At 33.7% G+C, this 17,861-nt stretch overlaps 1 protein-coding gene across 1 annotated transcript in view; it reads right to left on the bottom strand.

Moving 5' to 3' along the window:
• The window catches only part of LOC107312666 (connector enhancer of kinase suppressor of ras 2-like), a 177,997-nt gene that overhangs the window by 58,399 nt on the left and 101,737 nt on the right, over positions 1-17,861 (bottom strand). Inside the window, exons 7-9 of the mRNA XM_032444201.1 lie at positions 15,869-15,928; positions 12,462-12,530; positions 3,035-3,181 (exon numbers count right to left, since the gene is read on the bottom strand). Of these exons, the coding sequence (XP_032300092.1) occupies positions 3,035-3,181; positions 12,462-12,530; positions 15,869-15,928 (276 nt within the window). The remainder of the gene's footprint in view (positions 1-3,034; positions 3,182-12,461; positions 12,531-15,868; positions 15,929-17,861) is intronic.

Below are 17,861 nucleotides of genomic sequence, written 5' to 3' on the forward strand. Positions count from 1 at the left end.
TAAAAATGAAAATCATTTTTCTAGTGTCACATAATGTCAAATAGAGACACAATAAGAAAAAATGATATGACAGATGTTTCATTGAAAGAAAACTGAAACAAAACTTCTATTTTGATAGTCTACTGCATGAAGGGAAGCTATAAGAAATAGTACAGTTAGATGAAAAAAATACCATTTATGCCCATTCACGGATTCTTCATCACTAATGATTCATGAATTGACTTCTTACGTTTTTTTTTAACATAAATATTGTGAAAAAATTAAAACCTGTATATACATTAAGCAGTCATAGAAAAGCTGAATTCAAAAAATTCCTACTGAGTATTAGATAACAAATATTTTTTCACACCTCTGAATTTCAAGTTCTTAAATCCTACCTCTGAAATTCTGTTGTGCTCTTTTAATAAGAATTATATTTTACATTTTAGCATTTTAAAAAGGAATTCATCACGTTTGAATCATACGCATACTTCGTGTCACTATGTGTATGAGTGACAGTATGACTTCTACTAAATAAATTTATTCAACAATTCTTCTAAAGGAAAAAAAAAAAAATATATATATATATATACATACAGACACACACACAGATATATATATATATATATCCCATCAAAGACTATGCAACGTCTCTGACTTAGAAAAAGGTACTTTCTAGGTAACTGCCTGATTCCTTTAGGATCCTGCTTTCTGGTAGTTGGTGAGGGCAGAGGAAGGAAGGAAACGTTTGGCTCAGTTTTTATGAAAGATTTGAGTTCACTTTATACAACATATTTCTTTACTTGCCTCTTCAGCAAGTAAAGGAGAAAGGAAAATATAGAGGAAAAACAGACAACTGTTAGTGAAAGAATTTTTAGCCAAAAATTGATCTGATATTTGTTGTTTAAACATCACAAATACTATGTCAGGATGGAAGAATGTTCTGCATGTACTCTGTCTCAGGGTGTATTATGTTTCCCTTTCTTTTGTGATGGTCTGACATTTGCTGGATCATTTTCAGTCCTGATCCACTTTAACTCAGACTTTATTTTGCAAATTGTCGCTTGGCCAGACATTGCATATCCTAAAGTATAAAACCTTGTCTATGCTGACTGTATTCCACTTATCTTTTAAAGTCTGTCAGATAGCTTCTTGATGTTTAATCCAGAAGTGGTAGGAAGGCTTCTGGTTTTATTTGTTTTTCTCATGCTTTCAATGAATCAAATGGATCTGGAGAGCCTAAAAAGTGCCAAAGTCAAACAAAGGCAAGGACAACCTGCAGCCATGAACAGGGAGAGGGAAGTGAGATCATTGTTTCTCAGCAGCATCAAGCTGTTATGTCAGCTGTCCAGGAAACACAATATTTAGTATCATCTTGAAATTAATTATGCTAGTTCCAAGTCATTAACAACAACAGTAATGACTCTAGATCTAGGTGAGAAACTGGCAAAACCAAAAACTGCATTTGGAATTGTTTCTACATCCTGACCCTTGAGATCATTTTTTGCGGACTGAAGGCTAAAGAAAACCACAAGATGTTAAAGATCTTGTTAAAGATTTTCAGCATCTTATTACAAAGTCTACTGTTAATAAATAACCCTGGGAATGTTCTTTTTGTTTCCTGAGATTATTCATGTATGTATGTACTGAAATCCCTCATATTATTTTCTGGTATGGAAGAATATCCTAGTTACAATGATACTTAAAGAACCCTTTGTTCTTCTGGGGCTCTTGATTTCTGAGTCGACAGAAAAGGACACATCACAAAAAGTGAAAATGTTGAAAATGCTACAAAAGACTTTGGTGCACTTTAATATATCTGACAACATGACAAAGGGTGATAACTTTTGTAAAACATACCATGTTGTATACACAGCAGATATTAGTTTCACATTGATATAGCTTCCTGAATTTATGATACCTGTGAATTACAGTTCTTTCATACAGCAACAGAAAGAGAGGTTCTCTATGGAAGCAGTATTGCAAATGCCTTTCATTGTCTCTGGAGACTTCATATGAAGCTCACAGACAGACATACAATCATACTGCTAGAGAGAAGGATGCTAATCTTCTGCCCTTATGACAGAAAAACCTGATTGGATCACAGTCTCCTCTGAGTGTCACAATGTCCCTTTCCTATCCCCCAGTAAGGGTAGTCACAGGGAAAGGAAAGTTGGCATAAAACAAAATATCAGCACTCTTGAGCTGTAAGGATTGTACATATTGCTTACCTGAAGTAGCTGAATAGGATGTAGGTAGTTTGAAGCATGAAAGGCTCAATAAAAGGCAGGTGAGGAAAAATAAATTGACAGCACAGGTCTGAGGGGCTTGTTTTGTTTCATTCATGTAGAAATGACTTAGAAACACAATGTATCATGTGCACCAAGCAAATAACTCTGAACCTTCCATGTTACAAAAATACATAAACTTCCTACACTACATAATACATCATTAAAGATAAAAATCATTATCAAATGCAATTTTTAAGTTGATAACTGTGCATATTTAAGATGTTGGGTTTTTTTTAAATGATGTTTCTATCACACGTTGACATGTTTATTCTTTTTTTTTTTTTTTTTTTTTTCCCCAATCTATATTAATTTCAAGGAATATATACACAGAAATACAGAGGATTCACTAGCATTGCCACCAGAAACAAACCGATGAGAAATATAGACTGCAAGGACAGTTTTCCTGAAATACTCTGCCATTCTTGATCAAAACCAAGTACTTTTTATAGACTGTGAAGAGATGAAAACAGAGAGGGGCAATTGGTAGCCAGAGCACATTACTCATGCTTTGGCTGCCTAGCTCCTCAGTAATATTATGTGAAAATGAACTCCTGTTATTGCCAACTTCAGGAAAAAAATGAGGAAAACACTGTTAATAACACATATAGTATTGCCACACAGACCTAGCACCCTACTTCAAAGGAATTGGGAATCCTTTTTAAAGAGGATTCTGTTTCTTCTATTGGAAAGAACGGTTCTTGGTATTTTCCCTTTACTAATGTGAAGGATTTACCATGACACCGGAGCTGCAACATCATTCTTACCTGAAGCGCAAGAGGTTTCCACCTGACATTCTTCAAAAGGGCAGGAGCAGAAACCAGGGTATTCTGAGGACGTTTTTTCAAGGTTAAAATCACACCATTTGGGTCTTCCCGCAATGCATTTACCAGGTTCTTTAATTGCCAGCCAACCTAAGAAAAAAATTCCATTTTCAAAACTGAGTTCTGAAAGCTCTCCATTTAGCTTTAGATGTGAAGGAAGGCTTCTATGAGGTGAAATGGTCTATTACTTCCTGCTCTTTGCTAACACAAACAGTTTTTATAAAGTATATCTGGTTACTTCTGTTGGGCTGAAATGATGCTGGTGAAGTTGAGTCATTTCTGTTGTTTTTTGTTGTTGTTGTTTTGGGGTTTTTAAGCCTAATTTCTCAATAAAATAATGTGTAAGTGAACACACTCTTCCTTTTAATAATTTGTAAGGTCACTGTGTTTTAAATCAAGTTTGCAAGCAGAACTGATATTTTAAAAAAGTTAGAACACAAGAAGTGCCACAAAGGATTTCAGCAAATGACTTTGCAAACACCAAATTAATAGACTTCTGAGGGAAAAACAAGCAGAACTCATATTTTATATATTATGTTGGCTGGGTAACCATCCATGTGTGCTTTGCTCACGAGCAGACAAAATATTAGTGCTTTCAGGGGTATCATTAATGGTAAATGGAGCAGGGAGACAGAGGAAGGAAAAAGATATGGTGATAAGTCAACACACAAAAGCCAAGGCCCTCTTCCCCTCCAAAATTTACTGGTTCCACTTCTCTCAGAGCACTCTGTGAGACAAATCAAATTTTATTTTATTCCCAGCAAGTATCATGAAAAAAAACTTTTAATTTTTCAATGTGATCATTATAGACAAATGGAGAGAGTATTTTTCACAATTTCCGAGACAGAAAACTTTGCATTCCCTGTTAGCTGAGTTAAGGAATAATTTGTCTGGATTCCTTGTTGAAACCCTCACTGTGGAGGAGGTAGACATACTATACTTTATCAACACATACAACAGCTTTTAGATGCTACCTGAAAATAAATTATCATTTACTTGATTCATACATACACACCCCAGATAGAAATGAATAATTCAAGTTACTATAAAGGGGAAACAGACATAAAAAAGAACATCACTAAAAACAAAAATATTTTAAGCGTGCCTTTCATAAAATGGTTATTTATAGATGTTTATTGATTGTCTTGATTATTTCAATATGAACGTATATAGCCATGAAATTGTTATATCTGAAAATAAGTAATAGATTTTTATGGGATATTTTTATTAATGTTTTGCAATACCCTATCATCCTGAATGGGTGAGGAGGTTTTGAATAATATAAAAGAGGATATATTTGTGCTTATGCTAAAACAAGTCCTATGTTTACATGCTGATGACCACAGTTTCCTCAGGTGTATATGCACATGAGAAAAAAATATGTACATGGTCAGATGTATAAATTCAGAATAGAAAGTGAAAATCATTAAAATTCACATTTTTATAAATTAAACCACAATTACTACCTACCTACAGATAGTTATATATTCTTTTATTAAAACACTAGCTTAAATATGAGAACAAATTTGGCTCCATGAATTCCCTAAATTCCTTCTAACATTTGCATTTTTGTCAATACATTTGTGACCCTGCCTCGAAAATGAGATGTCCCATAACTTTTGAGCTTAACTTTACAAGTATATGCAAGCATTCAATGCCATTATATTTGCTAAATTTAATTTTTGACTATTTTTGATAGTAACTATCTATACATGAAGTTGGAGAGAAAATTATAAAGGTAACCATGAAGAATTCTCAGTTCAAATCCTCTTACAGGAGTGTAAAAGAAAGGCTAGAACCCTATCGTTCGTATCTGAGCTACGCAGTGGGCTGAAACCAGGATCCCAAAGGTGAACACCTATCTTGGAAAGAACTGCAATATGCGTCATAGTTCTAAAAAGGATATTAATAGCCTTTTAAAGTTCTATTCTATTTTTAGTGTTGCTGGAAAATATTCTAAAAATGCTTTGGCCAAAGGAAAGCAGAAAATGGAAGTAATTTTAAAGAGGCCGCAACTGAAAACAAATATATTTTTTATATATATAACTTCCATTCCATAGAAACTAGTCTAGTTTTTGTCCTGCTTATAAAAGACTGAATATGTATGTGTTTTTTTACTTAGTTATAGAACTGAAAGTTAAATATTTTCTATTTCTATAGATGACTGCAACTTTCAGTATGTTGAAACCTTTAGAGTTCCACGAGCTCCTTTTAGATAAGAATGATAAATAATTAAGTTAATGATAAATTATTTCAATGATAATCTTAATGACAAAATTATTAAATACCAAGATCTATTAAAGAACAGTCCGCAATCATTACTACCAGGCTATGATAAAATGCTCATAGGAATTTGGACATGTTATTATTAATTGTATTACTAAAAATATCTTTGAGAAAATAGAAGTCATTACAGAGGATTAAAAATTCTTTGTTGAAAACCAGTCTTTCAAACAGAGTACGACATTTATTCTTAAACATTCTTTAATAGCAATTATCAACCTCTAGCTGTGGTGAGATGTGATCAGCAAAAGGATATATTGGTCCTTTAAGTTTTAACCATTCAGTTAATCAGATTCTACAAAATGGGTTAAGACATTTCGCCCAGTATTGAGTGTTAAAGTTAACATAAGATTAATGAGGAAAAAAAAAAAAAAGACTAACATGACACTCTATTTTCCCGAATAAAAGAAACTGGTGCAGCTAGAATACCCACTAAATGTAAATCAACAAATTCAGGACATTATTATGTTGTGTTTGTATGATGTGATAAAGCTCTGCATGGTGCAGTTCTCTAGTAGACATAATTACATAATGTAATACAGTGCCCTATTCCTATGTATGTGCTCTCATGGTAAACCAGGCCTACAAAGTAGAGTGTGGAAAGTCTCATATGCCTGAGGTATACCTGGTTCATAACCCAAAGAATGTGAAAAACACAGTCAGAGGCCTGCAGTGAGGATTACCACCGTAGTGATGGAATCATAAAATCATTAAGGTTGGAAAAGACTACTAAGATCTGCAGGTCCAATTGCCAATCCATCCCCACTAACCCATTTTCCTCAGTACCGCAACTACCCTTTTCCTGAACACCTCCAAGGATGATGACTCCACCATCTCCTAGGGCAATCTGTTCCAATGCATCACCACTTTTCCTGAGAAGTCTTTCCTAATATCCAACCTGAACCTACCCTGGCGGAATTTAAGGTCATTATGCTTGTCCTATCACTGTTTACCTGGGAGAAGATGCACAATGTTTGTAAAGAGAAATGTTATATATCATAGAAAATTAAATACTCCCAGGCTTTAAATTTGTTTAATTTCATAACATTATCCAAAAAGAAAAATTCCTCTTAATTTAGATATTAAAGATAGAATCACAGACTGTCAGGGATTGGAAGGAACCTTGAAAGATCATCTAGTCCAATACATAGATTAATGTAATATAAATGAAAAATGGTAAGAGGCAGGTAGAAATCTAATATCTTTTTTCTGATTTATTTTTAGGATTGTTCAATACTTTATATTGATTTGTACTTCTGTATTGTTAAAAAATGGTTCTGGTGAAAAAATTTTTCTCTACTCTTGTCTGTTTTAAAGTATTTTCTCAAAGAAAGTACAAGAGATATTTAGTGGATACTGGAATAACAGAGCAATGATAGTGGGAGGACAGTTGGACTAGATGATCTTGTAGGTCCTTTCCAACCTTGTGATTCTATGATTCTATGGTTTAAAACAGCAGTTCAAAAATATCAGTCTTTATGGTACTAGATTTATCACAAGAGTATAATGATATAAACATACACAAGGCTGTAGTAATTTTGTGTGTCTAAAGCTGATAATTTTACAGTTAGAACTGCATGAGTAGTATGTTCAGAAAAACAGCTTACTCATTAACCTACATTCAATTAGTTTGTCTTCTAGTTTGTCTACAATAACTTCTTTAAAGTCTCTCAATATTGACTTTGCTCCTTCACAGTGCATTTGAGCATGAGTAAGCCTACGCATCTGTTAAAAGAAACTGAAGAAACAGCTGGGCTGTTGAAAATGGTGCTTATCAGAGGATTCCAGTAGTTAAGGCCACCGCAAAAGTTATTTACCTCCATACTGGATTCTTTAAAAACACAGAGAGTGGTACTAGAAGTGCTTAGTGATTAGAATACCTATATTCTTTGCTTTGCTTTTCCTGAAAATTCTAGGGATAAAGCACAAATGCATTTCCTCAGTTCCTTTATTCAGTTCCATCAAAATCTATACATCAAGATTCTAAAAACATTGAAAACTTACAAGAAATACAAAAATACATAATGCATCTCACAGAAAGAAGGTAGATTAAACCTTCATCCATTTGTGAGAGTTGTGTGTATTAATGGTATCACTTGACAGGCTTTAACTAAAAAGGAATTTAAGACCTGTCTTCCTATGCATTTGATCAGGAAACCAATAGTACAGAATAACATTTATGAAATATTTAGAACGTATGACATTGCACACCACCTGCAAACAAGTAATTTTGTTTTGACTCCAGTAGGACCTAACCCCTACATGAACCAGGACAGATGTTTCCCCTCAAGGCTCTTTGAATACATAAGCAAACCCATCTGGATATTTACTTGAATCTTAACAGCATGACCTATCTTCATATTTTCATTAAAAATAAACATGTAAATAAATATGAGGACTGCGTAAACTCAACATTTTGTTAAGGAAAAAGACAACTTTTTGTATTTTAAAGCCATAATTCACTTCGCCTTATAATACTGCCCAGGCGAGGGAACTAATCAAGGGAAGCAGTTTGATTAATATGGATATTAGAAATTATTATTAGGCTGCAAGATCACAAGACTACTTTTTGTCACTAAATGGAAGCTCTTCATTAACACTGGTAGCTGATTTGCTCTCCTCATTTATTTCTTAACTGTTCCTAACAATAATTGATGGTGGAATTATAAACATACTTACTTTATCTTACAGAGAGATTTTTATTAAGTAACAGAGAAACAATGAAGGGCAGAATTCTTAGAGTACTACGCGGACATTTCCTTACAAACCAAATGACTTATTCTGGGGGTAGAAGTTGTAATTCTCATGACATTTTCTCTTCAATTTTTTATCTTTCTTTTTCCTACTTACATTTCACAACACAGCAAGATTAAACACAAACAGTACAACCTGGTGCTACATTTACAGACATACTTCCATCCACAGTGAACTTTCATTAAGACTCAAATTTATAATTCAGTACACATACACCTGCAAAATTAACTCAATAAATAGCGCTGAAATTTACTAAACTGTTGCAGGGATATTAATTTTGTTCCCTCTCATTTAAAAGATCCAGATTTATGTGAAGGGGATTCAGAATGCAATCCATAGAAAAAGGAATTTGTGCATTTTATGCATCCAAACAGTGTTCATGCTGTTCTTGCTATTATCAAAGTATGCTAATTGACATACAATGAGCAGTATGAAAGGGCATTAGGCTGCTGATCATGTGTTTATGTAGTAACCTTCACTCCAGAGAATAACCTTATCAAGTATGAAAATGCATCAGCATTACATAATAATAATAGCTATTTAGAGATAACGTACCAAACACCTGTAACAAACAGAACAAAGCAAAGGTGTTGGAAGAGAAAGAGCCTTTCCAGGCTACTACATCCATTTATTTCCTGTTCTATGCAGTTGCAGGCAACTGTAAGTTAATCATTTTCATCAGTTCCTCAGTCACCCTCCTAAGCTGATCTCTTTCAAATTTTACCACAGATCTACTTACAGATGTTTATATGTATGTTTGCTCTTCCACAGCATCATTTTTTGCCTTTAACTGTTCCTTCCCTTCCCTGGCCTATATAGCCTCTACCTGTTAAGGCAGAAGAACTCTATTTCCTCTCAGGCCTAGCTGGCTAAGTTAACCAAATTAAAGTCCTTAAAAAACTGGAATTAAAGAATCCCTTCAACTGAGACAGAAAATTCATTGTCTTTGCCTCCATTACATTTTTAAATGTTCACATGTAAATTCACCTTTGATGACTGCAAATGACCTGAACAGTATTTCAGACAAGATATTACCAATGTCAAGACAATGGCATTAAAACTCTATTTCCCCTGGAAACATGTTCCTGATTAATTCCAAGTTCATCTTTGCCATTTTCAGTCACATCACCTCCGTGGTGATGAGTCGATTTGGGATTAATTACTACATTCTGACTTCTGGATTCTCGCCAGCTGCTCCTAAGTAACATTTAGCTTTCAACATGAGTTACTAAAAGCATTATTATTGCTCTGTGTCCTATTAAGTGACCTTCAAATTCTAATCTTCAAAAAATGTTCTCAGTTTTCTGAAAACTCAGTTTTCCCTAGTTAATCTAATACTTTTGTGTACCAAAGTAGATGAAACATTTTACAGATGGTCACATAGTTAGATCATTATTTGTTTGGATCTGTAAGATTTCTGCTGTCTGAAAAATGATCAACAGTAGAACATTAATCACTTATTCTTCATAAATGTATATTGTATTTCACCTAACATTCCTTTTTCTACAAGTCTTTAATCAGCCTTTTTTCTGTAAATCCTTCTATAGTATTTGCTAGTAAGTTTTCCTCTTCACATTTCCACAACACAAAAAGTTATCCTAAAGCAGAATATTCATTTAAAACCTCTGCTCAGGAACATGCAACTGAAGTGTCGTTGTCTTTAGCAAACTTAGATGTACATTATTTGGCCTTCATTTATCGACTTTGATTCCATTCTGAACAGGTATATGTTTCTCTATTTTTTATGACTGGCTTTCTTCTAATAGTCCCACATTTTATATGATCTGTGCTATGGAAAATAGAAAGAAATGAGTATTTCTTAGCACTAGTTTTACCCTATTTTCACTGCATGACTGCCCTAATTTTTGATTAATGAATGATTTCCCATCTATTAAAAACAAATAAACAAACAAAAAACTTTAACAAAAGTTAAGACAAAATGAAATTTGCTTTCCTTTTATTTCAGCTAACAGCAGAATAAATATATTTCACAGAACTTATGGTGTAATTGCAATTATTATAAACAAATAAAAGCACAGTCACATATAAATGACTTATTTTAATTTTATAAAAAAAGGAAACACATTCTCAAGACAGTGGCAGAATTAGTGCCTGTTGTTACTGACAAGCTAAAAAAGAGTTAAAGTATTTAAGAACATGTACTTTATTTTTCCAAGTATCTTGTGGTGTTTTATTAAAATCTAATAAGCAAAAAAAGCAAATAAGGAAATTGGATAATGATTAAGTGATCTTAACAGCTAGTGGTGAGTCAACTGATTTAATTAATTTCTTGCCTAAAGTACTATTATTTTTTCTTTGATCTTCATAATTGTATAACAGAGTGTTCTTTGGTTAGAGCAAATTCCACGTGGTAAATCTTTTATTTCCTACTCAACTGTTGCATTATATAATTTGAAAGCAGCTTTGCTTTGATACGTTATGAACTCACTTTCTGAAATTTTCATCTACACTGAAAAATCATTTGAAAAGTAAAGCAAATTGCGCTGTTTTGTTAATATAGTTAATATATTTGTTAATATAGCTGATTTCAGGAAAAAGAAAGTATTAATATATCTACCTTTAGCAATCAGATACTTCTTAATTCAGACATGCTTTATATAAAATTATGATGTAAATTTTAAGCAACAAGAATTATTTTGAAGACATGCAGCCACAACATTCCAGTCACACCAATCCGAAAATACTTAACTCCACACATACAGCAATTCAATGGACTGACGTTGTCAGCATACTTAATCCTCTGCTATAGCTTTACAACCCCAGAGAAATGCCTCCAGGATTAGAAGTGCTGTTATCTGTGCTGACTCCACTGGAATGTAGGGACAGTATAGCTATTTTCCACTCTACATCCTAAACCTATTTAAAAGCTTACTTCTCTCACAGTTTCAAAATGGTTTGTGATTCCTCTCTTCAAATGGAACCCCCAATGGAAAGAGACAAATTTCAATTGAAATTACAGTTTTTATTTTATAGAGAATAAATCCAGGTGTTCTTTTAATTTCAATTTTGCCTGTGAATGAAGAGAAATGAGCAGCAGCCTTTAAAAAAATGGCAAATGGCAAGTTAGTGGTTACAGTAAAATAGTCTCATTTGTGCTATTTTGGCACAGGTGTATTGCCTTGTCTGTGAATTTGTTTTTCCTGTAGAGCAGTGACTCAGTGTTAAATATGCAAAGTATTACAGCTGGGAATTTAAACAAAGTGAGTAATGCATTATGATGAAAAATTGAAAGTGCTCAAATTATTTTGGTTATCAAAAAAAAAAAAAAAAAGGTGAAGAGGTAATTTGATTACACTCTGAAAGTATCTACATGAGAAATGGGATCTCCAGTAAAATAGATATAAATGTGTCAAGATCAAAGGACTGGAAGCATAATACAAATAAAATGACACCCCACTCAGCAGCAAGAATAATTAACGACTGGAACAACTTATTACGGGTTATGGGAACGTCACTGGATGTTGTGAAAAATCAAATTATCATCGTGAATGAATATCAGTTTATCCAGAAAATACATCGACCTTGTTTAGTCAGAATTAGATGAGATTATGTTACTAGTCAGTTACAGGATTAGAATCTTTTCAAAGATGTCTCTACTTCCCCTAATCAGGGAAGTATTTTCACTAATGGTAATACAGAATGACTACATCTAATCATTTTCAGAATGGATTTTTTTAAAAAACAGGATTTATACTTGACAGAGTAGCATAACATTAAATAAATTTCCATCTTATAATGATTTAAGTACGGTCCCTATGGAAAACAATCATGATACTGGAGACAGTAGATTTCATTGGATACATATATTTAAAATAATATTCTAAGAATCTTGAAAAGTCTAAAAATCCAGGAAATATTTAAGATCTTAAATGTAAAATAAGCTTCTTATTCACATGATATAAACTGAATGGTGTCATATCAGAGAGACATTTTCTTTCAGCTCAGGAATAAGGTAAAAGGTAAACAGGAATCCTCATAACTGGTTATGAATCAATACAAAATGTTGCTGAATTTTTATTTTAGAGGGAATGAAGATGTGACACCTGAATTAAAGAGTGAATAAAGTATTGAATAAAAGTTTGGGGAAACAGAAAAGAAAAAGGGGAACAGAAATACCTAAGTCTCCACTGTGTGGAAATCATTCTTTCAGGTTAATTAATGATAATTTCAGCCTTTTTAAAGTGTAAGCAATGATATATTTTAAAAGCCATGAAGAGTGATCTACTTTGGCCAAGTTTCCTAGTTAAAGTCATTATACTTTTAGCAGTGGGAATAGGCAAAAGCTGCAGAGCAGAACCTCCAGAGTACTTACCACAGTTTGGTGGTTGACTTGAATCACTTCATCCCCAGCATGGATTTTCTTGCACCGATCTGCAGGTGACTAAGGACAGGAGATAAAAATTAACTTCATATTTGAGGTGGAGGAACATGAGGGAAGAGTATGGGTGAAAACCATGAATGGGCAAAGAGGCAAGAAAGCTCTGCCCAGAGAAGTATTATTATCAAATAACAATAATTCATTATATTTATTAAAAATTGTATCTGTGAGGAACAATGTTTTTTTTCTGTAACAGATGGCCATTCAGTGATGAAGTAATCTCAAATCCTACTTCCCAAGGTGACAAACAACCTTTTTGACCGTTTGAACTATTTTAGCTGCTTTACCTCTCGGGAGGGAAGTAACAGGCCATGAGCTGTTCCAACCTTGCTTGGAATTCACTGGGTGAATTCACATCACATAGCAATAAATCTGTCAAGCTAACAAATACTGAACTACAGCACATCCAGGGACAGGGCTAGGAAAAACATATACGTAACAGAAAAGCGGGTCTAATGCAGACTTTTATAGAACAAGTTTTCTGCTTAAGTCACTGCAAATACTCAGCAAATATTCTACAGCTCCATCAATTTCAAGACATTACTACATTAACTATATGAACACAAAATGGTAAGTGAAAATGGATTACATCCTCCACAGTCTGGCTCTTCAGTATATATATTACTTCACTCCCATGATTTTGGATCTGACTAGAAAAACTACCTTACAATAAAAAAAGCTTCTTCTGATCACATTAAAATGCATTAAATTTTAATTTAACTTAATTTTGCAAACCACCTGAACATGGACAACAGCACATCAAGAAATGTGACAGTAGAAAAGATCTACCTGCGCTAAAGGTGACTTGGAGAGGCTTATAAGCATGACCTCACTGCCTACCAGTCAAAACATCCAGAAAACTGGCAAGAGCTGTTCTGTTGGCAGTCTACTCCAACCACAAATCACAGCTCTCATTTCTTTCCACTATGGTTGAATATTATAAACAAATAGAAGTAATAAGGGCAACATGAAACAACGTAACAAAAACCTAAGCAGCCATTGGACAAAAAATGACTACAATTGCTTCTAAACAGAATACTAAAGAGATTGTTATGGTTTAACCTTGACAAATTGGCAACATCACACAGGTGCTTGCTCACTCCACATCCTCAACAGAATGGGGAGAAAATACAATTAAAAAGGCCAGGGGTTTAGATCGGGGCAAGGTGATCACACACCAAGCTTTCTTAAACATGTAAGCACAACTCAGCTAAGGCCAATGACTTTTGAAGCTGCCTGGAACTGGCTTGTATCTGACAGTGAGCAGCTTCCAGGCTCTTCTTACAGGACCACCCTACAAACCCTACTGCTAAAACTGTGTCACATAAACATAATTCAGAGACAATCTATGAGGAACTCAAACACTCTGATAGTGACCACCTGCTGACTAATCAGTAGATTTTGCCATCTACACAGTTGCTAGGGAGTAGTAGGAAACATCATTAATTATTCAATAAGTAATAAATAACAAGCCAGTAGGGCAAATAGCCAATATTTGACACTGATTCCAAGTGTTATAGGTAGCATTCCAAGCTTTCACCTCCAGCCTTCTCCTTGCTTATCATTTTAGTCTCCCTTCATGAGCTGTTGCTGACCACTCACCTGTTTGATCTCTGCTTGTTCTTTCACAGGGGTTTCTGTATCTTGTGTAGCAGGAGTCCAGCCCTTCAGCTAAACTGCCTGGCCATTGCAGCCTGCTGTCATCTCCTGACATCTCAGTCCTCCCACACCAAAATAAAAAGGATTTTGCCTATATATTTTCTAGCCAAAAACTGCCTGGCTCCAGCATCAATTTATCTTTTTTAGTGGAAACAGAATTTTGGCAGACTGCTCTTGATACAGAGCTGAACTTATAACAGAAAGATATTATATTTCTATGTCTAGAATTCAACATGAACATACATTTGATTGCTTTAACCTGTGAAAGAAAAGTAAGCAGGAAATGGAAGCAAATATCACTATTCATAATGCATTTAAATTCAGTTGACATTAGTTGAAAAATCAGAGGCCTGGCTCTTTTTTTTTCTTTTTTTAGGTCCTTTCCTGACTTTGACAAGGCTGAGCTAATTATTATCTTTTAAAATTAAACACTGGTATTGAGGTCAATTATCCCTTCAAAAGGAATGAAAAATCAATTTGCTGAAATGCCAGAAATTAAATGTCTTTGAAGCCAGTTTAACTGCACATGTGATTACACTGTAAGAAAAAAATAAAAAAAACAACCAAACAACTTCTGAGTGTTCTCTTATCAAAAAGACATTACACAGACAAGACAAAAGTTTCAGGGTTTTAATGGCTGGTTAATTTTTATCTCCTCCCAGGAATTTCAGTTATATGTTTTTCCTACAAACTGCTCCATATTTCTAAGTAAATTACAATGAATAAGTATTTTAATTATAGCATGTGTTACTTGTTCTGTGGCTGCAACATAATCAAGAGTTCATAGGTTTACAGAGTCAATATATACTTTTTACATCTATATTTATAAATACTTATGACTTCTAAATGCTATCAATGGTGTTAGTTTAAGTAAGTAAATAAATTTTAAATTACATTACATTTGTCATAAACTGTGATAAATAAATCATCAGGCTTTCCCTGGTCCTCCTATATCTCAAGAAATGAGTGACAAAACCCATACTGATTTAAACAAAACAGGGAAAACAAAATATCCATATTACACGATATGTGATATTTTGGACCCACATGGCTAGTTGCACAATGTAAATTTCATGTTCCTTGGGCATCGCTCAGTTTCAATATCAGCTTTGTGAAATTTTAACTTCTAATTTAGCCAGTTATTCACTTTTAAATGGTTCCAAGGCTGAATAAAATCTTTGTGACTAAAACATGAGCTATGTGGAAAACAGAAGGGGCGGGTCCTATTATGAAATCTGTCATAAAAATTATATTGCAGAAGTTGAAGTAAAATCATTTTTTCAAATTTGTAATTATGAACTGCAAGTTAAGTAACAAGAAGCTACTTCAGAGATAAACTGAACCGTATGACAAGAATAACAATCAGTCATGCTGATTTATGTGCTGCAATATGCTTATCACTGACTGCAATGTTTTGACTAGAACCACTGAGCACAGAAGTTGAATATTTTTGTCTTTTATGATTAGTTACTTCATCGCGGATATTTTTCTATATCTATTTCCACCAATTTCACATTTTTAAGAAGGCAACATAGTACGTGTAAAATAAATAAGACAGTATTGATAATATTGATAAGAAGTGCCTTGGTTTACTGCAAGTTTTGGTATAAAAAAAATTCACTGCAGATCTACAGAAGATACTTGCATGCACAACAGAAATCTTTTAGGCTAAGCAAGCTTACATTTTCAGTTGTTCCTGTGATTACATGCAGCCCATCATATGTTGATTTGATATACATCCCCTGAAAGAGGCAAAAAAGCAATTAATACTTGTGAGAAACAAATATTGTTTGCGTGATAATACAGTAATATGTATGTCTGTTTCAGTTTAAGAATGGTAACATTTCAGATGTCTGGAATATATCAAGTGTGAATAACATTTGCTATGTTAAACACTTTTGTACCATTGCCTGTCATAAATAGTATGCATTTTTAAGTTTGAAAGCAATTTTTGGATAGAATTTGGTGCCAAGCCCAAGTCTCAGCATAAAATCTTGATACAATTCAGTATTTGAAACATTTAACATAACCTCTCTTTGTTGCTACTGCCATAAGAGAAGTATCAAAACTGAAACAATGAACACAAATAGCCTTTAAAAGTATATGCCCTCTTTTCAGAGTTACTGGTTCAATAAAAAGAAAACAATCTGACTTAGAAAATACATGAGCCACTGCTCACATTGCCAGTTTATGTAGAAAAAATGAGCTTGGTGAGCTAACAGGAGTTTTGTAATTAGTCCAGCAAGGATTCTGCTTCAAGGAGTTGACTGATGAGATACAGAGAGACAACCTAAGTAGGTATCTATCTATCTGTACATGCGTGCACACACACATACACTGAGACTTAAATGTCAGCAAGACTGAATTGCTTGCATTCTTACCTATCACGAGTAAGGTCATAGCTTCACGTCTCTCTGTATTTTGTGGTTATACATCAAATTTTGAAATCTAATTAATCTAATTGATACATTGTACTGCTGATTCATTATCCCTTCAATAATTCTGCATCACCTTGCACTGTCAAAATGGAAGTTTAGAGCCTCCAGCAAATGAGAAAGAACATTTTGTCCAGGAACTGATTTCAAGATTCCTGAAAGTTAATGAAGATCTGCAGGCTAGTTGTTAGCCTAAAAAAATAGTAACATTTTACAAAGGCAAGATTGTCTTGCTCTCTACAGCTACATAAATTGTAAGGCTGCAGAGAATTCAGAGCTAAACTCAAAAGCATGAGATGGAAGCATGAGAAGTAAGAGATTCAAGTTGGAGCTCTGCAGAAAAACAATTTTATTTTTCGTTTTACTTTTACTTTTTTGAAACCCTGAGGGTGATGCAGCTCTGGAATTGGCTGCCTAGAGAGGAATATCTGACATTGGAGATGATCAAAACTTGACTAGATGAAGCACTGTGAAACCTGCTCCAACAGAATCCATTGTGACTTTTCATTATGATAAAATGTGGCTTCTACCTTACTATTAACTAATTCATTTTCAGATAAGCTTCACTTTACTTAAATCTTAAAAATAAAAGCTAGCTAAAACAGGTTATACAGCTTAATTTAATTGCATTTGAAATGCTAGTTCAGATAATGCTCACAGTGAATACTTGTTCTCTTAACACGTTGCCTTGTTATGAACGTTTGCATTTAATTTTATAAGGTGATTTCATTAGATCACACAGTTAGTTTTTATTTCAGATCATCAACACCGATGCATATTCTCTGTTTTTATACAGTCAGAGCTGAAAAATTCAGATATAAACTGTATTAACATGCCTACTATTACAGTTCAGAGAAGACTGTTGAAAGTTACTTCAGAATGTAATAGGGAATATATGGAGAGGGTTTTGGTATTTGCCACAGTATCTTTCAAGATGTACATCTCAGTGCAAAGTATTTTGTCAGACAAGCAGCTATTAAACTATCAGAAAAGTTTCTTCTACAGAATGCTCGACATGAGATTATTTTTAAATAAAGGGGGCTGAAAAAGACACTTTAGAATAAAAATAAAGATTACGGAGCTCATAATAACATGTAAAGAAATTTTGAAAATGCTATCAATGAAGGTACATTTTCATATGAAACACATCCTTTTCTGAAAATATTTAAGGATACAGTATTTATTTAAACCTGGAAATTAATTCAGTTTATATGTAAATTTATTCCATACCTATATGATG

This window comes from Coturnix japonica, chromosome 4 (genome assembly GCF_001577835.2).
Source record: "Coturnix japonica isolate 7356 chromosome 4, Coturnix japonica 2.1, whole genome shotgun sequence".
NCBI lineage: Eukaryota > Metazoa > Chordata > Aves > Galliformes > Phasianidae > Coturnix > Coturnix japonica.